Source organism: Heliangelus exortis, chromosome 19 (genome assembly GCF_036169615.1).
Source record: "Heliangelus exortis chromosome 19, bHelExo1.hap1, whole genome shotgun sequence".
In the NCBI taxonomy this organism is placed as follows: Eukaryota; Metazoa; Chordata; class Aves; order Apodiformes; family Trochilidae; genus Heliangelus; species Heliangelus exortis.
In genome coordinates this window covers 6920979-6944028 of record NC_092440.1, presented here as the reverse complement: position 1 = coordinate 6944028, position 23050 = coordinate 6920979, and the positions used below count along the sequence as shown (strand labels likewise).

At 38.3% G+C, this 23050-nt stretch overlaps 1 protein-coding gene across 4 annotated transcripts; it reads left to right on the top strand.

The window, feature by feature from the left end:
- Positions 1–1323: 1323 nt before the first annotated feature.
- On the top strand, positions 1324–22463 carry CHFR (checkpoint with forkhead and ring finger domains). Of its 4 annotated transcripts, none has more exons than XM_071763625.1 (18): positions 1324–1532; positions 2165–2306; positions 4273–4372; positions 8490–8599; positions 9584–9643; positions 9792–10004; positions 10958–11158; positions 11535–11688; positions 11944–12098; positions 12399–12561; positions 13422–13564; positions 13957–14076; positions 14384–14467; positions 15157–15227; positions 15881–15968; positions 16131–16238; positions 17310–17382; positions 19306–22463. In XM_071763625.1, exons 2-18 carry the CDS (start codon positions 2177–2179, stop codon positions 19346–19348), a joined length of 2016 nt encoding a protein of 671 aa, XP_071619726.1. In that variant the 5' UTR covers positions 1324–1532; positions 2165–2176; the 3' UTR covers positions 19349–22463. The 4 variants fall into 4 exon arrangements, with proteins under 4 accessions (XP_071619726.1, XP_071619723.1, XP_071619724.1 ...); XM_071763622.1 differs by having other exon boundaries at positions 1335–1532; positions 9735–10004; XM_071763623.1 differs by having other exon boundaries at positions 1510–1646.
- The last annotated feature ends 587 nt before the right edge of the window (positions 22464–23050 follow it).

The window sequence follows — 23050 nt, the reverse complement described above, 5'->3', positions numbered from 1 at the left end:
AATGCAAAGCTCTTAAGTATGTGCATCAATTCTGACTTACATTTTTCTCCTGAAATAGGGCCCATGTGACTGAGAACTGTGAAGCAATGCTGTGTATTAGGTTAAAACCACAGATCCAAAACACTGTTGTATTTGAATAATTTTGCTTATATCAGCAGTCATGTGCAGCTCTCTTGTACAGGCTGGTATTGCTGTCAGACTGATACAGCCATGGGGATCTACAGGGTTTCCAGGAAAGGTTAAGATAAAAGCAAAATCTGAGAGCTCAAGCCTGTGAACCAAGTAGGAGTATCAAAGCAAAAAATAGCAAATGCTTTTGTTTTCAGCATTTTGTTCCTGTTTCTGTGTCTCCTGATTAATTCCAAACATCAAATTCATTTTAGTGAAAGAGAAAAAATGAGGTTCGGTGCTACATCCAACTAATTTAAGAAGCTGAACCAGCAAAGAGCAGGGAGATCCAGCACGGCTCAGCTTCTTCCTCCTCCATTTTGATGAACATGAAACCAAGTCCTTCAGACCAACGTGATGAAGGAAGGAATACCCAACAAGGTTTCCACAGATGCTGTGTAAAAGGACTACTACTTGTTTGCCTGAGAAGCCATTTTACATAGGGTGCTAATTGGCTGAGCACCTGATGGGTGCTGCTCCATGGACTGTGGACCAGCCTGAGGTAGGAGCAGGACGTAAGCCTGCAAGGGGGTGATTTGGTTTTGGTCATTTCAGTTCTCTGAGGTGGCTTCCAGTGGGATGGAGAAGGTGGGAAGATGAAGCAGGGGTCTGGGGAAAAGAGGATGAGCATGAGGACCCAACAGAGGCTGGAACACAGGCCCTGCAGGCATGGAGAGAGCAGGGGCACAGAAGATGGAGCTGTCATGGGGACATGGTGACACCTTCCCCTTGCTGTTTTGTTTAGGGAGTTTCCTTGCTATTTGGGTGGATTTTTAGCTAGGTTCTAACTACTGAAAGAGACAAATTCTGTGGTTGGTGGGGCAAAAATGAGCAAAGTGACAATTCCTACGGTGCAGAAAGGTCCACTGCTTGTTCTTGTCCCCGGTTTTTAACTGCAGGTTTTGTTTTGCCTCTTGATTAAAACCGGGGCTGCCCCCTCCGGCTATGAGCCCCCATCAACAGCCGCTGAGCCTGCCTCCGGGTGAACTTTTCTTTCTAAAGCGTGTTCCTGGAACGGCAAGCATGGTATTTTATGTAGCAGCCGCCGGCAAACTAATAACTCTTCAACATCGAAGAGTTAAACGACGACTATTTTTCAGTGTAAGTCACCGATTAAAGGAGCTCAGCCGGTTGCCCGCAGACACAACTCGCCGGGAGACGCCCTCAACAAAGATGGCGGCGAAAGCCTCACCCCTCTCGCCGGGCGGCCCACACCCAAGATGGCCGCCGAGACGACACCGCCCTCCAGGCCTCACTCTCCCTCCGCTTTTCCCTATGGATGGCATCCCCGGAAAATGTGACGCTCCAGCTCGCGTGTCTCGGGGGAGGCTCCGGAAGGTCCGCCCTCCCCCTCCCCGCTGCCGGTGCGTTCTCTATGGCCACCGTCCGCCGGCTCCAATGGCCACCCTGGCTCCGCCCTGATCAGCTGAGGGTGGCAATGTCTGTTGACAGGAGCCGCCTCGGCAGCGGGACTGGGTGTAAGGGCCGGCTCCGAGGGGAGGGGGGGCCGGGCCGGAGGGGGCGGGAGGAGGTGGCTGATGCGGGGGTGGGGGGCGGGGGGCGCGGCACCCCCTGCCCTCCCCTCGCCGCGTTTTTGTGCCGGGGGAACGGGGCCCGCGGAGGGCGGAAAGTTGGGGAGAGAAGTGAGCGCAGGGAGGGAAGGAGGGAGAGGGGGAGGCCGCCCCAGCCCGGTCCCCCTCAGGCGGGGAGCGGCCCTGTGGGGTGGGGGCGAAGGGAAGGGGTGGGCTGGCTGCGGGGGGGCCTAGGGGGAGGGCTCTACAACTCCACACAAAAGGCAGCGGGCAGGGCAGGAGCCGGGGGTTCTCGGGGGGGTCCCGGGGGTGCGAGGGGCTGCGGGGCGGTGGCGAGCACGGCCCGGCCCCGAGGGAGACGGAGAGGGAGGGGGCTGGTGCTGGCGGCCCTGAGGGAGCCCTCTCCCCGTCCCCGGATGCTGTGTGATGGTGGGGCTTGGGCTCGCTTTGTTTGTTTTTGTCAGATGTGAATCCAAATGGAGCGCTCGGAAGGAGGAGAGCAGAGCCAGCAGCAGCCCTGGGGGAAGCTGATCCGGCTGGGTGCTGATGAGGCAGAGCCGCACGTCTTGCTGCTGAAAAGAGAATGGACAATTGGTCGGAAGAAAGGTGGGACAGGGACACGCTGGCGTAGGGCGGTGTTCGGGGGACGGCAGCGATCCCCCTTCCTGACCTTTAAAACGTTGGAAGGTGGGACTGAAACTGGTTGGGTTTGGTGCTTTCAGCTGTTGGAGGTGCTGCCAGACGGTCCCTCATCCCTGATGTGCCTCTTGGCTCTGTGTGAAGAGGAAGTTTTACACTGACCTTTTTTTACCAACTTGTGACATGTGGACGTTTAAAAGTGAATATTCCTTTCAGGTTCTCTGTAACAGTTCGTACAGTAAGAAAAAAATTAATGTTGATTCTGAAGAGTTTCTGTTTATCGTTCCTGTTTACGTGCTCGTTTCGTTTCTGTGGTTAAAATACGTTGGGACTGCAATGCAAAATGCTTGTGCTTTCATAGAAAAGAAAACGACCACATAAAAGCCTTTAATTCTTCTGGCTATGTGAAGATTGCCAACAAGTACTGAAAGTTTCTCTGAGAGTGGCTTTGAAAACTTTACTTACAGAGTCTAGGGCGTTTGCTACTTGCCTTTTGTTTTAAAGGATTTCATGTTTACTGTGTTTAAAACAATCATCACAGTGTTTTAACTGGTTTTACTCTGCCCTGACAGCACTACTTGTCAGTTTCCTGTTCAAGCTATTTGACTGGCCAGTCATATTATGTAAATAATCTTGAACAAACACCAGATGCTATAGCTCTATGAGAAATTCAGATAGTATATTTCAGGAAAAATGTTTTGCCTATTTACATTTGTTAATATACATTTAGATTGCTTATCTTATTACCTGAGCCCCAGGTAAATTTGTAGAATTGAAGTCTAGTTGCAGGTTATCTTGCAGAAAAAAAGAATTCTTGTGTGTTCTCTTGCTTCCATAACTGTTTGCTAATGGATTAATAAAATGAGTGATTATGACCATACCAAACTTTGGGTGGTAAGCATTACTTAGAAAATCTTCAGGAACATTAGAAATGCTTCTTTAGAGCATTTTGTCCTTCCTGTTCCCATATGAAAATCTAATTCCAGAGAACAGAATGGAAATGTTGCCATGGTCTTGAATAAAATTCAGTCTACTTCCTTTCAGTGGGCTTCCTAGCACCACAAGTTCTGTGGCAACTTCTAACTCTAGTTGTTGATTGTGTGTTTAGTTTGAGGAATGGACTAGTTATAAACTGTCACTGGCATGTGTTGTGGCTACCTTCTTTCTGAATGTTGTTCTTGCTGGCTGAGATGAGTGCACCAACCCCGTGAATAGGTGGAAGTGAATCATGTTTGTTAATTATACCTTTCATGTAAGCAAGTACTTTGAGTCATTTGTGAGATAGATTAGTTGAGCACTGCCTTGAACATTCAGTGTTAAAGTGGAATAAAAATGTTTTGGTTTTTTTTTGCTCAGGGCCCTGGTGTCATAGGCAGGAAGGTTTCTATCATGTCAACATTGTCATTAATCTCCCTTCAGATTTATTAATGTTATGGTGTTGTCAACAGAGATGAAGAAAATTTTTCTGTTTAAACAAAAACAAAAGAAAAATAACACAGAAAATTCCTCAGTTGTTAGTTCCCCCACAGTATTCTGGGTGAAACAGGAGTTAAATACAACAAAATAGTTACAATGATGTGGGAAAAGTGCTAGGTGCTCTGTGATGGATTCCTCTAGAATTTAGATTGGACAACTGTGAAACAGAGTAATTGTGATTTGTTCTCCATCCCTAAGGGTTTGGATTGCAGGGTAAAATGGGAACTAAACCATCTTGGAATGGCTGAAATAAGCATATATCACATGGAGCAATCTCACTGCATGTATTTATATTTCACATAATAGACTGTGTTGCTGCCTACATGCCAGTAGAAGTTTTGAACTCTTGCAGATGTATGTGAGTCAGTTTGTTGAGCATTTATAGTCATGTAGGATGCTAATCTGCCTGTGTAATGTATATTTTTAATCCTGCTGGAAAATCTGCTTTCTTTTTAAGGTTGTGACTTATCTTTCCCTGGTAACAAATTGGTGTCTGGAGATCACTGTAAAATCGTAGTGGATGAAGAATCTGGTCAAGTGTCATTGGAAGATACAAGGTTGGTTCTTCTCTGAACTTCTACTCTTCTTTTTTAGTTTGAAGTAAAACCTTGTGTATTATTTGAGGCATCAATAGTAAATCCTGATCTTTTTTTCTTTTCTGCTTTTATACCTGAGGTAGTGTGGGTTTTTTGGCTCTTTCTCAATATATTATTCTCTTCAAATAAATGCATAGTTTATTGGGTGAAAAAGTACTATTAATGTGATGGTTGTGTAGCAAATTTCTTTAGACATGTGAAAAAAGTGATGACAGCATTTTTTAAAGCTCTTAAGTGTGAGTGTGCCTCATTTCAGGCACTTACATGGGGAAGAAAATACAGTGATGATCTCAAAGCATGAGACAGATGTGGAGTAAAAATCTGTAATACATTTTTCTGGTATTCAGGATATCTGTACTTTATTTAGCAGTGCTAAATTTTATGAAAAAATATATATCAGGCCTAGCTAGAAGTGGCTTATAATTCTCCTTCTCCGTTGTTATCCCAAATTTCAAGACATTTCAAACAACAAGTTGAGTCATGTTTGCCTATTATGATTGTCTCACAGTGTAGCTGTAAATCCAAGCCTGAGAAGCCATCCCAGCTGTTTTCAGTTGCATGTAGCTGGTAGGATTGGTTTAGAACAGTGTCAAGATAATACAAGCTAAAGGAATTGTGAATGATGCAGAAACATTCCTGCCTTTTTTTCCCCCTACACACACACACCCCCCAAGGCAGAAGGTGCAGACAGTAGAAAACTCCCAAAGCCAAATTAAAGTCAGTTTTCTTTATAATATATTCATGGAAAGGTGTGGCTTGTTACAATGGTAGTGTAATTTGCTGCATTTATGGAGTCCTGCCAGTTAGCTGTTTGCACATGTTACACTTCTGTGTATCTAACAAAAAGATTTAAGATTGTGTTCTTGCCTGTGAGTTGGTATGAAGTGTGGCTACCATTTGCTGAATAGAAACTAAACAGGTTGATATGACTACATGTAGAAAACTCTCTGTTCTTCTGGGTCTTCCAATGTTTGTGCTGAATATAAGATGAGCTCCAAAAAGTCAAGCAGGCTGAAAGAAGAAGATTTTTGAATGTTTCATTTGGCAACACAGATGTCCAGAGTCCCAGAAAAATACTGCAGCATCAGCTTTATCTTCTCTGAAGTGGAAAATAGTTTGGAAGCATTGCTGTGGTTAAGCTCAGATTTTTCTGGAGAAGGGGAATGCCTTGCAAGAGGCAGCCAGTGCAGGACAGTTGAACTGAGTGGACATTGTTTCTCTATTACAGCTAAACCAAATAATGTCATCAAATGTGTGCAGACAGCCAACAGTTTTTTAATCTCCCTGGTAGCATAATGAGTTCTTGGACCTACTTTGGAAAGAGTTACCATAAATTTGCAGGTGGAAGGAAATGTGTAGAGAACTAAAAAACATTGAGTAAATAGATGTTTGGAAGTAGCAAAAGCCAAGAGTTAGCAGATACTACAACAAAGTATTCACAGACTCACCCTTTTTGGGGTATGTTGCCACTTTGTTTTCCAAACAACAGAACACTAGTTGCTTTATACTGCTTAAAACAAAAATTATACAAGCTGGCCTAACAGAGTGGAGCCAGTAGTTGGCTTGCTGTAAATAAAACCCATCATAAGATGATCTGTTTGGAATTAGAAATTCTAAAAGCAACCTAATTTTTTAAACGACCTTCTCTAGTCTGCTCTTTATTTTTGTTTTGAAGGGTTCTAAGCAGTAAGTGATGCCTAAGAGCAGGAAAGGTTCATTTACACAAAGCTAATACTCATGTGACAAGCAAGCAGATGCTTCCTTTCTGTGAGAACTGGAGGTTGATCTTCAGTTGGCCCTGGTGTCCTTCCTGCTACAAGATTCTCCTCACACTACCAGTCAAAACTGCTTATGTGAACATGAAAAGAAAGGAGATTGACACAGTATAGGAGGGATTCTGTAACTTTCTAGAATTCAAAACTAATTTCAGTTTACAGTGTGTTCAGGATAATACACATTTAAATAGCAGATTACATTTAAAATTGTTAAAGCCAGAGTTTTAGCATAAGTTACATTCTTTTCCTGGTACTGGTAATTACTAAAAAGTAAAATTGACATTTTTCCTGAAGGATACCAGAGTATCTTACAACATATATATCATTCACCAACTTCAAAAGTAAGCCTGTTCTGGGTGAAGTGTAGCTGTTCACATCAATTCTGCACAACAGCTGAGCTTGGAAAGTAAAAATAATACAACTGTTAAAGTTTGCTGATGTATTTAAGACAAGCTTATGGTTTTCTGTGTAAAGTGGTATCAGTTTGTTGTGACTTCATTTCTGTCTTGGGAATGCCAAATTGTTCATTAGATGAATGCTTTAGTTTTGCCTTCTGGAAAACTAAGGAGGTCAAATTTGGTGTTTCCTTGTTTTGTTAAAGTACCTCTGACAGGTTTCAGGGAACATTGTAAGCTTTGCTGTTTCTATTGCTGTCAAAGGAGGTGCCATTTTTACTTCAACATCATGTTTTAGCATCAATTTTAAGTTAAAAATTAGTATAGTCTCTTAACAGGCTGACTAGAATTCTTTTTTTCTCTTAATTGCTAAGCTATGGCATTCTTTTAGTGATATCTCCATACTGCCTTTTCTTTGGTGCTTATGTCTTTTAGACTAATCAACATCTGTATCCCTGAGGTTAAAAGCCAAGCTTAAAATAGTTTTCTTGCTTACAGGAGAACTTGGATGATTCTTTGATTGAGTAAATATCAATGTGACTTGAGATTTGTGTTCATTTCTTGGTGTTTAAAGTAGCTTTTTTTTTTTTGGTCGTGTTATTTATGTTGGATTAGTTGATTCAGCCATGTAGCTGGTGAAAGCAGTAGCACAGGTACGAGCAAGAACTGATACCTTGATCAAAGTGATTCAAAAGGATTTGCTTTTCCTTTTGATGTTAAAGGTAATCCTTTTGAATTTGTGTCCAGAAAGGTCAAGAGTTATGAAATTGTAGTTTTGTTTCTCTGTTGATGTTAAAACCGAAGAAATTTGTCCAGGTTGTTTTTTAAAAAAATAATAATGAGAGGAGAAGGTGCTTATTTCTAAATAACCATCCCTCTCCTCCAGGGAGAAACTGCTCTGTTTGAGGAAGGCTGTTTTGTCCTGGGCACAAGTAGCAGCCTCCAGGAGGTGGCAGCAGAGGTTTGCAGTTCTTTATGCAGAAGCTTTGCTGAGGGTTAGAGGCAGATTTTTCTCTCTTCATATTTGGTCCTAATTACTGAGATTTTGATGTCACAAGTCTGAACTTCTAGAATTCTGCAGCCCTGAAAGAGTTTTGCAACGGAGCTGGAATTATTCGATATTTGAATGACTTGACTCTGTTATAAACAAACACTAACAGCTTGTGTATAAAACGTCACTGACTGTGAAGGAGCCTCCATTAATCAGCATTAATTAACACCTCCATTAATCAGCAATGCTTTACAATTTGCTCTTCCTCAGTTTAATTTCTTCCATGAGTCTTGGAGTATCAGTATAAAAATAACTAATTTCAGCTCACTTTTCAAGTTATGTTTAGTTTTTTCCACCTTTCTACCTTCTTGCTTTTGGGTTGCAAGCAGTCTAAATAACTTTGGAATTTTAGGGTGTTTAAGATTTGAAGCAAGAGAAAAATGGGAGAAAAATTAATACCACTTGGCATCCCTGACTCCACAGGAAAAGTACCTTTGTTGCAGAATATCTTAGAAGATTCCCAGTGTTAACTATAAAACATAACCTAGAACTTTTTGAATAGAATTCCTATTGCCCTTTATTCTTAAATGGTGGACATTGTACAGAAACAATCACATGATTATTTTGAGACATTGGCCAAATGTCTGGCACCTTTTGTGCCATCAGCTACCATCTCTTTACCAGTAGCCACAAATGAGGTTTGAAGTTGCCATAGCTCTGAACTTCTGTCTTTGAGACAGATTTTTTTTCTGAACTCTGTTTTTCTTTTTTATTTTTTTTTTAATCCTGATTTACTACTTTTTTTTTTTTTTGAAAGTACAATAGATTTTCATCATTAAAAGTGTTCATGTTTTCCCTCCCTTCTCCATAATTAGGTGAGTATTTATGCTAAGTTATCTTTTTTTTTCTCTTTACAGTACTAATGGAACAGTAATTAATAAACTGAAAGTGGTGAAGAAGCAGACATACCCTTTACAGACTGGAGATGTGATCTATGTTGTTTACAGAAAAAATGAGCCAGAGAACAGTAAGTAAATTATATATTCTTAAATGGCATACTTAGCCATTTCTTTGAGTCATGAGAGAAAAGAAGTATTAGTACAATTGAAAGAGGATTACTCAATATTAATACAAATAACTTGTTAATGTTTCAAACTGTAGAAGAGAGCATGAATATGCCAGTTTTTACAGGGACAAATCTAAGCAACTGTCTGAAATTCTAGAAGCATACTACTAGAAGTGGTTTTGGAAAAACTAACCTATGGAATGGTAACTAATGAGGTCCTGGTCATGTGCCCAGGGCTTCTTTTAGAAGTCACATTGCTGGGGTAGTTAGTGATACATTATATATCACCCTGAAGCAATGATATGACAGCATGATATCTAATATAGAACACAAGACTGTATTTAGAATTTTCATATAGTAATAGACATAGGAACTGTTGAGCTAAAAAATTCTAGGTATATACATAGTTGCTACTAGAATGCTTCCTTTATGAAGTTGCTGTTAACTATTTATATACAGATCAGACAGTATTTGTTCAGTATTGTTTTAAATAGATCCTGAATTAGTTTCTGGATGAACTGTGACATGTCTTAATCTGTATATTTGAGAGTTTATGCATCTTGCAAAGTAATGAAATAAAACTGTCTGAGGAAGTTGAGAAGTGAGCTCAGAAATAATAAGCTTCTTCAAAGAACTTTCATTGAAGTATCAGTAAAATACAGTTTGCTCTGAGACAGAGCAGATTTTAGGTTTAAGAAATTATTAAACCTCTGGTTCCATGGCTGGCATAAGTTAAATGTCACTTGGAAGCTCCTCTGCCTCATTTGCTGAGAAGAAAAGATCTTGCTGTGCTGTTCCTAATATTAGGGACATTTTACAGTAGAGGTGACCTCTCATTTGCCTTTTCTGTTGTCAGATACTTTTGATAGATGTTCTTGTGTGAGACTAAGTTTAATAAATTTTAATTTAATGATTCTGATAATTTTTTTTTAAAATCTCTTTCAGATGTTGCTTATCTTTATGAATCCTTAAACACAAAACATGATGCAACTCAAGAACAAGTAGGTAAGGAATTAAAGATCATTGTAGAGGAGCTCAGCTCCAGTGACTAATGTAACCCTTGAGAGAGAGAGTTTGATTCTTTGGAATTTTGCAGCCATGATGGTAGTGACTGTCACACAGATCTTTTTCCTTTCCCCATTTCCAACTGTAGAAGTTAACATAGAAAACCAATGCCATGTGACCAAAGATACCTCAAGTACAGGAAGAAGTAATGATGAGACTCAAATTACCTCATCACCATCAGCTACTCAGTCTTGTTATGAGGAACCACAGCCATCTACTTCTACATCTAACCTCTTTAATGCTTCTTCTACCTCTCTTATTGAGTCTGCATCTGTTCAGCAGGATAATCCTTCTACATCTGGTAAGAATTGTGCCAAATATTTAAAGTTTGATATCCCACCACTGTTACTCCAGTATTTAAGAGTTTAATCTCTTGCCCCCCATCTGGGTCGTTAGCATTTGCTTTGCTAGTGAGAATACCAGGTGGATTTGTGCATTTTAACTTTTCCTCTGAGTAGGCAGGATAATTCCTGGCAGCTAAATAAGGCAGCTGTGAGAATTACTTATGCTTGGAGAGGAAGGAAATGCACAAAAATCCTAAACTGTTCTGTCTTTGCAGTATGGTTTTGTAGTGGAGCACTGGTGAAAACTTGGCAAGTCTATGTGGGTCATATAACAAAGTAGATAGGAGTGTTTATGCTCATGCAGTCACTCTGAGAAACTACTCTGCCACTGTTATGGGTGCCAGTCACCTGTCCCCTTTCCTTTGCTTAGAGTTCTAAAACCAAAATATGCCACATGGATCCCTAGTCTGGTGTCCTGCATTCTATTGGCAAGTGAAATACCACAGTACTGCATAAATCTTAAAATAGAACTGGAGTAAGAAATGCTATCTAGAAAATGGCATTTGTCAACAAGTCATTGGGACTTCTGAAACATTTTCCTATGAAAACAAAGCTGCCCTCTGCTGTGATCGTGACCTGTTAAGTATGATCAATATTGCATAAATCCTCTGCCTGACATCTTTTTCAGGAAGACCTGGTGTGGATAATACTTTACAGTGTAAAGAGGAATGGAGATTTTAATTGGGGTTACACAACTAATAGCTTGTTTTCCCCCCAGGCCTTCCAATTAGTCAGGTTTGCTCAGAGTACCTGTAGTATAGTTTTGCAGACATCGCTTCTTTGCTCCACTTTTTCCTATTCAGATGTCTGGATAGATGTGTGTGCATCATCAATGTTTAAGTACCTGTTTGTTTTCACTTGTCCCATGTCTGCATGCAGCTGGGTTCATGTTTCTGGTTTTATTTTGCAGGGTCACAATCCTCAGTTTTCACTCCCGTGCCTGCTTTCCCTATATTAGAATCTATATGTCTAAGAGCACTGCATGAGAAACATGAAATGGATATGAATGCTGAGACTTCAGAAAGCACTGACAAAGAAAAAGCAGAATCAGATTCTCAAAGGGCAGAGGAGGAGGAAGGTTTGGAACCTGCTAAGAAGAAGCCAAAAGGAGGCTAGTATACTGCAGTATTACACAACCTGTGGTGCACTCTCTAGTTTAAACTGATGGATGAAAGTTTAAAAAACTTAATTAGATACTTCAAGTTATGTCCATTTTTCATGGAAACCCAGTGATATTAACAACCATAAAAAGAATCTGTCCTTATTTTTCTTATATTAATATGAGATATTAAAAATGCATGCATATCAAACTAGAGGATCTTGAAAGGTTGTGTTAAGGGGAGATAATGCCTCATAATGTTTGGGTTTTTTGTTCAGTATTGTTTTAAATAAGAAAAGGAAGACCCCCCCCTAACATTCCCCCCACACCAGATTATGTCAAAAAAAGCTTCCAAAACTACATACTGTGGAATCTTCTATCTTTGTAGATGATGCTTGTCCAAATCTTCCACCAGCAGCTCCAAGTGAATGCATAATTAAAATTGGCTCTGAAGATGCAAAAACATCAAATGTGAAACCAGATAAGATGGAAGAAACATTAACTTGCATTATCTGCCAAGAATTGTTGCATGACTGTGTCAGGTATGTATGAGTGACAAAAGCTGTAATCCTGTGGTAACAATACATGAAGTTCAGTGACACTGGTTAGAGAAGGCCAGGATATTTAGGGTTTTCACAAGCCCTTATGAGACCCTCCCCCTGCTACACCCCCCTCTCCCCCAAATCTCTATGGTCACATCAGTGGTAACCAGTTTTTGAGTATCTATGCATCTGAAAAATGAAAGGTTGGTGGTTTGACTCAGTTTCTTTCATTGTTTTCATGTTTGTGTTTCCCAGCTTGCAGCCTTGTATGCACACTTTTTGTGCTGCCTGCTACTCAGGGTGGATGGAAAGATCTTCTCTGTGTCCAACTTGTCGTTGTCCAGTAGAACGGATTTGTAAAAATCACATTTTGAACAACTTGGTTGAAGCTTATTTGATTCAGCATCCAGGCAAGTTGAACAGCATGTGTACTGTGACTGATTAGGCCATTTAAATTCTAATGCTTCTGAAAAATATACTTGAATATGCATTTAATTAACTTCAGTCATGGCCTCTTGAAAACAAAACGTTAGCTGCTTGATACTACACTTCTAGTAACAGACAGGAGTTCTTCAATAACTCTGTTATCAAAAAATAAGTTTTATGGAAATGAAAACACAGTAGTTGTAACTGTGTTGATAAAATAGGGTGTGGATATGGGATGTAAGCTATTCTTTTCTCTTGGAGTTTGAATTTGGTTCTCGTGCCAGATAAATGTCGTAATGAAGACGACGTGCGCAGCATGGATGCCAGAAACAAAATTACTCAAGACATGCTGCAGCCCAAAGTGCGGAGATCATTTTCAGATGAGGAAGGAAGTTCTGAAGACCTGTTGGAATTGTCAGATGTAGATAGTGAATCTTCAGATATCAGGTATGTCTGTTTAAGCTGTGGGCTGAATTAGATTTACATGTGTTTGAACACAGAAACCCACAAACTGAGCTAGCTTCACAAACAGTTACTGCTGGTAGATAGTGATTCTGTGACCACTGACAGAGTTTATCTCATTTTTGTTTTCAGGTAGATTCATTCTTACCAGTAATTATGTTGGCAATTATATTGGGCCATCCTACTGGCTCTTGATCATTCAATGAAAAATAATAAAAGTTAGAATTTCTTAGAAGTCCAACAAGATTCAATCAATGAGTAAGAGTTCTACCTGAATTGACCAGCTTCATGTCACATATGTGAAATTACCTTTTCCAATTATGAACTTGCTGTCTCTAAGAAGACAGATTTCTGGCTAAGATCTTGTCAGGAATCCATGACCCTTTCAGTGCAGCTGCAATGTTTTTTTTAATGTGTTTGCTGTATGGTACTGAAGCAGCTGATGTCTGACTTAGGGATTCCCAGGCACCAAAGTATTATCTCTTTACTTCCACCATCAGACCTTTTTTGCTGTATGTCTAAAGTGGAACAGAAAAACTTCCTCTGGATAACTGTTCCAGTTTTGTTCCTCTCTTTCACGTTTCTCTCTCTTCCAGTTACACACAGCTTCATTTTTTTTTCTTAACTACGTGGGGAATACTACAAAACACAAAGTTTCTAGCTGTTCCAACAGCAGCAGTCTTCACAGCTGTGAGGTGCTGAGTTATGTAAACTTCCCTATGTTACTGGATGAAGAAATTCCAAATTTAAACTTGGAAAGTATGACCAACCCTATCTAGCATAGGGGTATGGGTTATATGTATTTGCTGTGTGTGATTTCCTGTGACCTTATTTTATTCTTTCAGCCAGCCATATATAGTATGCAGACAGTGCCCAGGGTATAGAAGACACTCTGTTCCTACTCTGCCTGGTACAGGCCAAGAGACAGAAGCAGGAGGAATGCAAGCACTGGGAGATGCACCATCTACATCAGCCAACTTCCCTGCAAGTCAGTATCATGGAATGTTCTCAGTAGTGAGATACACTACAACTCACGAGAGCAAACTCACTCTCATAGTACTGCAAGAGTAACCCCACTTCACATAGGTGTCTTGGCAAATAGGAGATTTGACCAGGCTTTTTTTGTGGTTGTCCAAAATTTGTTGATTGTTCTTAAACTGTTCTATGTACTGAAACATTTTACACACCTGCATAGTTTGGAAGTCTGAATGCCACTTTTCTACACTCTTATGCTATCTTTATAAAAGTGATATTGCTTCCTTGTTACTTTCAGATTTTTATGTTGCTAATATTCAGTAAGATTCCTAGTCCAGATTGCAGCCTGGTACATTGTTCAGTCTATTCTTTTTTTTTTTCTTTTTCTGTTTTTAACTCCTCTAGCTGTCCAGGAATATGTGTGTCCTGCTCAAGGAAGCCATGTAATATGCACCTGCTGCTTTCAGCCAATGCCTGACCGAAGAGCAGAGCGTGAACAGAATCCTCATGTTGCTCCTCAGCAATGTGTGTACATTCTTTTTAATTTATTTATTTGTTAATCTTGGCTACAGAAGTAAATCTCTTATTTTTAATTAAACTCAAGTCTATACTTGAAGAGTGTTCTGCATTTGAATATTTTTATATGGACTCTTACAGTGACAGCATGAAAAAATTTTCATAAAATTTATTATTACTCTGTAAAACTTATTTTAAATGAAAGTTGTACTTCTTTTAACCAGGTTTATCAGGACTCTTATTGATTTATAAGAAAAGTAGCTGTTGAGTTTTTTAGTGTGCAGGTCCTTACAGGTTTTTCTTTGTTATTTCACAGGTACAGTTTGTCTGCAACCCTTCTGTCACTTATACTGGGGCTGCACTCGGATGGCGTGTTTTGGCTGTTTGGCACCATTCTGTGGTATTGTGGAATAATCTGTTTCTTATGAGCCTGCTCACTTTGCAATAATGTCTGTCTGTCTTGAACTTTAGGTAATTTAAGAAACGTAATAAATGAATTTGTAGCACAATTGTGCAAAAGGAAAAAAAGTCTTTGTCCTCACATCACAAACATAAAAAAATTCTTGAGTGGTATGTGTCTTAACTTTGAGAGGATTTAACTTTTTGTTTTCATACCATATTGTGTTTTAAAACTGCACTTGTTAAGCACACTGCTTTCCCATGTGAAAGGAATTATGGTATATTTCAGCCTAGTAAGAAAATCATACAAATTGATGCAACCTTACCCTCATAAACATGCAGACTTCTGAAACTCCAAGTTTTAGACATTTTTAAAAATAGATTAGAACAGCTGAAAAGACTTGGCTGCAGTTTGAAGCTAATGGAATACCCTTTAATAGTGCAGTTAATTTGTGCAGATTAGTGGTAGTGTTTGTGGACTAAATGTGGAATTGTAAAAACTCAATATCTTGTTTTTGCCACTGGAAGCTACATAGCACATGCTTTAGCATATGTTGAATGCAGTAATTTACTTGATGCTCACATGAGCCTGTTCATATTATTTCAGAAAACAGTTATCTTCAGAAAATGTGTGAGGGCTGCAAGGTTGAGGGAATAAATGCTAACTTTTCTTCTTCTTTTTCTGATTAGAAATAAATCTTGGTGATAAGTGTTTAGATGGAGTCCTAAATAACAACCACTACGAGTCAGATATCCTAAAGGTAATTTAAAAATCATGATGTATGATGCATAATAATAATTGTATGAAGTTTAAGATGTACTCACTTGTGAAATAATAGTCGTGTGCTGCCTAACAGGTACAGTGGCAGCCTTGTGTCTCTTGCAGCACCTGATTCTAAAAGGCAAATCCAGTGTTCAGTTGTTCAATCTATATGTTCATGTTCAGTTGTTCAATTTATATGTTCAATGACCAAAGTTACTGTATCTATATTGAAAGTATCTTGGGGTGGTAATTTGGCCCTTTCAGTCTCTGTGTTGGAGGGCATTGTATTCTAGAGATGCATTCCATTAGCATGGGCTGTTTCCTTACCACCCAAATTAAAAACAATTTTAAAAACTGAAAATCTTGATTTAAAGTAAATGAGTGTGTCTGAAATGTATCTATTTGCATTTTTTTGGCAAAAGTAAGAGTTGTGAAAAAAATTACTAAGTGGAATGTTTTATTTGTAACAGAAGTGTCATACTAATTAAATTAAGGCTAATTCATTTTTACTTGTAATTAGCACCACCTCTCTTTAAAACCCAGTTAGACCTAGATTCAGAAATATTTGAGGGTGAATGTCTTTCTTAATGTCGAGACACTCCTTTATGCTGGACATTTTTCTAGATTAAACACAAAAATTTCTCTTTTCAGGATTACCTGGCATCCAGGGGTATGACATGGAAAAACATGTTAAATGAAAGTCTCTTAGCTCTTCAAAGAGGAGTCTTCATGTTGTCAGGTAAGTGTTATGTTAGTTTTTGTCTGTCTGTAACTATCTATAACTCAGTAATACTGTCAAGAGGTGAACGTTCTGTATACATAACCAGGGCCTTCATGCTATTTTAGTTAATCTGACTGTCACAGTGAGTTCTCATTATGAACACTCTGGTTGCCTTCCCAGATTACAGAATCACTGGGAACACAGTGCTTTGCTACTGTTGTGGCCTTCGGAGCTTTCGGGAACTTGCCTACCAGTTCCGGCAGAATATTCCTGTTGCTGAGTTGCCAGGTGAGGATTGTGTTGCAGAGTAAGGGGGGAAAAGTAACATGAAGAGTTAAGGTCAGTGTTATCCTTGGTTTTTTAGTGCCTTCATGTTGTCTGGTAGTAATCTGTTCTCAGGGATAATACCTTCTCCTGACTGCTTTACTTGTCAGCTGCTAAGTTTGCATATAGTTATTGTCAGACTCCCTAATGAATTTTTTTTTTCCAGCATGGCTTCCTATCTGTAGAGTAAATATATCTGCATAGAGAAAAGAGGAATTCAGTAATATCCTGCACGTAGTCAAGAGGTTGCTGTGATTTAATTTATTTTCCTACTTAAATGCATAAAATGAGGCACATTCTGAAGAATTTCACATTTTACCAGCTCTCAGCTAGGAACAAGAATGCTTTCATAAATTAACTCTAAATCTGTTTGCATTTACAGTTTTAGTATAAAATAGTATGCAAGCAACTGTGCCTTCTTCAATCCCAAATCTGTTGGGAACAGCAGCTCTGCCAACAGTCTGCTTTTAAATGTAACTTTTGTCCATGTAGTTCCTGGTATTAGCCACAGCTTCCTTTTCTGTAACATTTTAGAGCTCTGCTTCTGCTTCCATGTGTAAGGACAGTCAGTCTACCTTGTTTCTCCTTAGTATTTCCATTTTAGTGTAATGACCTCCTGAACAGCTGAGTTAAAACGTGTGTGAATGAAAACACCAAACTCTATCTGAATTCATAATTTCTTTTTCAAATGGAAATGTATCTGGACATATGCCCTTTGTCTTAAAGTCTTCACAATTGAAATCCATCTCTATTAAATAAAATAATAGTAAAATTTCTGACTAGCACTGAGAACTAAAGCCTTTCATCCTCAATCTGCATGAGCCTAACATTAAGAATTAATTTTTTGTCTTTCACTAAGTGCTTTGTTTCTAGAAGGTGTACCCATATAGTTTACAGTCATTTCTTGCCAGTTATGTCTTGGTTATGTACAAAGCCTGCTCAGAGGATTAATTACCATTAGCAGTGGCTTCATCTGCCTCACCTTATTTAATGACTTCTGTAATAAACATAGGATTTAATTTTCCCCTTTCATAGTGACTGTCACGTCCCGTCCTGATTGCTACTGGGGGCGCAACTGTCGAACTCAGGTCAAAGCACATCATGCCATGTAAGTTACACAATGTAGAAAGGTTTGGGGCTTTGTTGGGTTTGGTTGGGCTTTTTTTGTCATTTTTATTTTTAACACAACTTTTAAATGAGTCTTTGTCAGAAGGACGCCACTAGCACTTGTAAGTTGAGGTAACCCATTGCTGATACTTCTTGAGTCTTTGTTTTCTACCCAAAACTCCCACTTCATTCCTATTCTTCTTGCAGTGAAGCAGCTTCTCATTTGCTTGTGTCTGCACCCACTGCATATACAATAAATAGCCCTGTATGATTCCATTTGAATCTGAAGCAAGAGAAATTTGGAACATTTAGGAACCTGCTGTGACTTTGCACTTCCTGGTTTTGGAGAAGTCTCTGTTTCAGACCTCTGACCCAAACTATTGTGTACATGGTGAAAATTAAGTACACTTCTTAAGTGTTTTAATACATCTGGGAGACATGGGCTCCTGGTGTGTGGTCATTCATGAGAAATGTTCATCCAAAATAAATCAGTCTTCAATTAAAAAACAAAAAAAACCCAACAAAAAATCCAAAACAAAACAAGGCCACTGGTAACCAATGCAGTTTCATCCCTATGAAAAGATGCTTGTGTGGTAAGACAAATACTGAAGACTTGTAAAACAAAACAAAAATTATCTACCTCAAAGCTAACTGTTCCAGGGAGAGTAGAAAAATCCTTCTTCCTTTATGAATAATTCTCTGCATTCTCAGTGCAATTTAAGATAGAGGAGCTGTAACCCCTTACTGAGAAATTGCTTTAACGAATAGTAGATTCTGCAGTATCTCTCTAATGGTGTAATGAGCATACACACTTAGCATAATTCCTTTAATATTTCAGGTGCTATGGGTTGAAAATAACCAATCTGTACAGCTCATGAAAGCAGATCATGAGAAAGACTTGTAAAATATTCATCCATAGTCTCTTACAAATTCAGAGGGTTTTACCTAATAACTTTCAAAAATAATTTGGAATTTAAGTTGCAGATATAATTCAAAGTGCCACGGCTATCTGTAACTTCATGTTACAGGACAGTCTGTTTTCCCAAAGGAGATTTTGTTTTGAAGCATTAGAGAGGTAATTTAGTATCAAAGCACTTGCCTGTCATCTTTCTTTATGTTGTGGTGGATAATTCTGTCTAGAGTGGAAATGATGCAGGGGTTTTGCCTTTTCTTCTCTCTTATTTTTATTGGTTTCTTTTTTTCTTTCAAGCATTAGCTGTTTCTGGAACTTCACTGGCTGCTGCTCTTATTTCCAAAAATCCATAAAAGCAAACTGTCCTGTTGTACCACTTCTAGTTATCCATATATTCCATATATTTCATCCATAACCCATGTAAGAGAAAGAGATCAATAGGGAGATGGTTTTTTAGAATTGGAAAGAGGTACCTCATACAAAATTGTGTTATCTTTTTAATTCAGGAAGATGGTTTTGCCACTCCTATAAAACCTAAAGAATACAGAATTTAAAAAACTTTTTTTTTTTTCCCAGAGGAAAGTTCGAAGCCAATGAAAGAACACGTTTATGTTGAAATGTATTATTAGCCTGGTTAATTCTAGTTCTTAGTGACTTGTGTAATGCTGTCTACTAAAAATTACTAATGTGTTACAGGGCAAAATTAATTTGCTGGTTCCTGTTTTAATTGCCTTCTGGGTTTGAAGTATGCAGAAGTATAAGGGAGTGCTTTTAATAACAGGTTTCTGTGTGCATAATAAAGCTAAAAAGGGTTAGGCAGGAGAGATGTTGAAAATCCTGTTACAGATAAAATGGTAGTAGGGTATGATCTAAACAGGTTCTGAAAAACAGTTGTTAATGTGCAAATGTTCTGCTTTAAACTGTTTAACATAAAATGCTGAGTCTAATTTTGTTGCCTGACTTCTGAGAACTTTGTTACATTTTAATACTTTTTTTTTTTTTTTCCTCCAGGAAATTCAATCACATTTGTGAGCAAACACGGTTCAAGAACTGAATATTTGTAATCTGTAGGGAGGGGACAAAAACCTGTTACACTGCTTGTACAGTTCAGGGCTCCAGGGGACCTTCTTGGATCCCCCCCATAGCAGGGACTCAATAACTTTTACATCAGGTAATCTGGTGTGAACTTTTTAATTTGTAGAATTTTACAGCTGTACGTGCACAAGGTAGATTTTTTTTTTTTCCCAAGAAAGTGCAGCAACCATTGCATTCCATCTTCATGACTACAGTGTCCCTGTATCACTTCAGTGAGGAACAGAAACAGAAATCACACACACAAAAACCAGCCATATCTTGGGAAGACCTAAGAATAAGGAGTGTATTTGCACTACATGTGAAGAAACAAGAAAATCCTTAGAGTTAAAATGTTTTCTAAAGTATCTGGTGGATATTTCAAGAGCCATTAATATTTAAGAGAAGGAAACTGTCAATATCTGTTTGTAACAGCATTTTGCAGTAGTCTGATATTTTGTCACCACCCATTTAATTTGGGCTAGAAACCACATTAATATTCACTTAAAAAAATATTTCCTGTCCATTGAACATTTGTTTCAACTTAAAGCTTCTACCACATGTGCAGTGTTATAGTTGAAATAGTACAATTCCTTAGTTTAGTCATGTTGATGATTTTATTCACATTAAATTACAAAAATAATTGCACAAAAATTTGAAAATCACATATATAAAGTTGGGGTAATACTTGAAGCAGAACAGACTCCTGCTAATATTATTTCTGTAGTGTTTTATTTCAGAAGACCAAACAGTGCTTTTGGCATAGAGCAGCCAGTAGGACCCACTGGTTCGTTTTTTTATTTCTTTTTTTTTGTTTAATATTGTATGCTAAATATGTACCTCTGCCATACACCTGTTTTCTAGTATGCATACACTGGTGAAAATGTAGAAAAAGCTATAATTTAAAACAAAATATAGCAGCTTTACTGGAAGGAACAATCTTAAAGAAAACAATTCAGTTTGGACAAATTGTAGCAATACGGAGGCATTGCTGGATTGGGATGATGAAGGGGAATACTGGTGTCACTGACATAAAAAAATGTAAAGTTTATTTTTATGCCTTCTGCAGAGCTCTTTCAGAAAATGTCCTGAGTATCACTTTAAAAGAAAAAAAAAAAACAACCCTTAAAAATATCAGCACAACCCATCACCCCCTCCAAATTGATACGATCTGATCTGTTTCATCATAATCCAGTAGCTAATGTTCTCAAACCTCAACTGGGACAGTTTCTTTTTCATCATACCAAGAAGAGTGAAACAGAGTGAGGAGAAAGCATACAAAATTACCTCTGTAAATACCAGATAGTTTTTAAGTATGCCTTATTTTATGAGCCGGATTTATACTTCAATAATAAAAAGTGCACACACAGTATCTTGTGATATAATGGAGCACAAATGATGCAGCACATCATGTCTGCTGGTGTCAGTGAATTGAATAACTATTTAAAGTAATGAACATCTTAATATGAATGCTAATTAGAGTGATGCATTTCTGTTTAGATTTTTATTTTATAAATAGCTGTTGCAAGGATGGGTCTGTTGGCCATGCCTGTATGCTATTAAAAATACACTTTGGTGTGGACTTCTCTTCCTAATCTCTGGGCATTTTCTCCTGTGAGTAGGATTGAAATTGGATCTGGAATAATACTTGAAACTTCTTTTAACAACAGTGTGTTTCTTTTAGTATTATTAACAATGTTCTATTGCTTCTGTATTTGTATTTTATGTTTAGATTTTTTTTTTAATGGTTATTGTATCTTCTCAGGACAACCATTCCCAGCTGGTTTTGATCTCATTTTCATCTCTGGCTGTGCATGTAGCAAATTGAGTGCAGTTGTGGAGATCAAGCCTTTGCACATTAGATGCAGAAAAGTGCTTTGCATTCTCATTCACCACTTCCCACACCCCAGATGGGCTTTCAGCACAAACTTGTCACGGTGTTAGTGTTCAGGCCTCTCGTGCTGAATGTTTTTTATTGGTCAAGCATAATGTGTCTACAGTACTATGTACAGCCTCGCTTGCACTTGAACTCAAGTTATATTCATGTAGAGATGTATTATGTGACTTTAGGCAAAAAAAAATTGGGGGAAAAAAAAAACCCAACAAACAACAAAACTCGTGTACTTAACATCTAAACTACCTGTGCAGTAGAGGTTTTTCAAATTCCTGTTATAAACCTCTCTTCCTTTTCCCTGTTTCAGATAATTAATCTGCCTTTCTATGCATATAGGGTTGCAATAGTGCAATGGAACAAAGGGATTTTTTTTGTCATTTGTATTGTACCAGGAAGAGATGAGAAGTTAACTTGCAGATGGGGAGGGTGAATAAATCCTGATCTTTATATGCTCTTAAGTAAGTAAGAGTATCTGTCATGGGTATTACATACTCTATACATTAGACCTTTTAAAATGTATGGTTACCAGGTGATAGTTAATGTGATAAATTTACAAACTATGCTTGGTGTAATTGTTTAAATACTGTAAAAGTGCAGTATATTTTTAACCTGTCTAAAGCACACCCCCACCTCCTTTATAAGAGAGATTTGGAATTGAGCATGAAATGTGGTAGATTAGATGCTGTGAAAACTGAGGTGATTTTGATAGGATTTAACATAGTGGTGAACAAGGTATGTAGTCTCTCTCTTTGAGAAAGTTCTTTTATAAAGAAGGTGGAGAGTAGTTCTTCCAGTTCTCTTCTGTGATTTATTTTTTTCCTGAACTAAGAAGTTATTAAAAAAAAACTTGTTGAAGTTTGTCTGTTTCTGTTTCTTCTGTGGCATATTTCTCACCACAGAAATGGATGTATGCAACACTTTCTAATGCTTAGCCAAGCAATTAGATATTTGAATGTTGAGAGTTTACAACTGAATATCATCCTTGAACTTGTAGTATCTGAAAATGAGATACTTTTTTTGTGTCATTCCAAGAAATTCTCTCGAACTTTCTTAAAAGTGTCAGACCCTATCACAAAGAACCATCAGTATCTCTGCTGGATTTACAATTAATGTTATAAACAAAAAACTATTAAATAGAATTAATTTTTGTCAACAAGATGACTTGAAGATGCTACTAAATAAAAAATCTACTACTTTTAAAAAAGTGGATACTAATTTAATTTCTTGCAACACTGTAAACACTGAAGTGACAAGTACTACTGTTGTCTTAACAACAGGCTAGAGGAAATGATTGTTATATTGTGTTATAATTTATACAAACTAGATCATTGTAAAAATTGAGATTTCAAATGGCTACTGTTAGTAGAACTTTTTCCAAATATAACTTTTCCTTTGCTCAGTAAAACGGGCATTTGTCTGTGCACCATGCTGTCTGAGGTGGAAGACAGTGATGCCAGAGTTGTAGACTGCAGCTTAGCATCCCAGGATTTTTGCACTGCTGCCATTCCCACACTTGAAGCTGGGTATCTTTTCATGTTATAGCTAATCTGTATTGCTGTTCTTAAACCAGCTGTCATTTGTTCTTCAGGCTAAATTTAAGAAAGATTCAAATTCATGGTTAAGTGATGTAAAAGTGAAACTGCTGTGTTCTTCTGCATGCTATAAAGACAAGCTGATAGATGTTGAACTTGTAATGGGTTTGGCTTGCCCTGCACTTACATCCATGGACTTAAGTGTTTTATACTCCCTGATGTCAATAAATTACTTGTAACTAATTTAGCATGAGGAAGC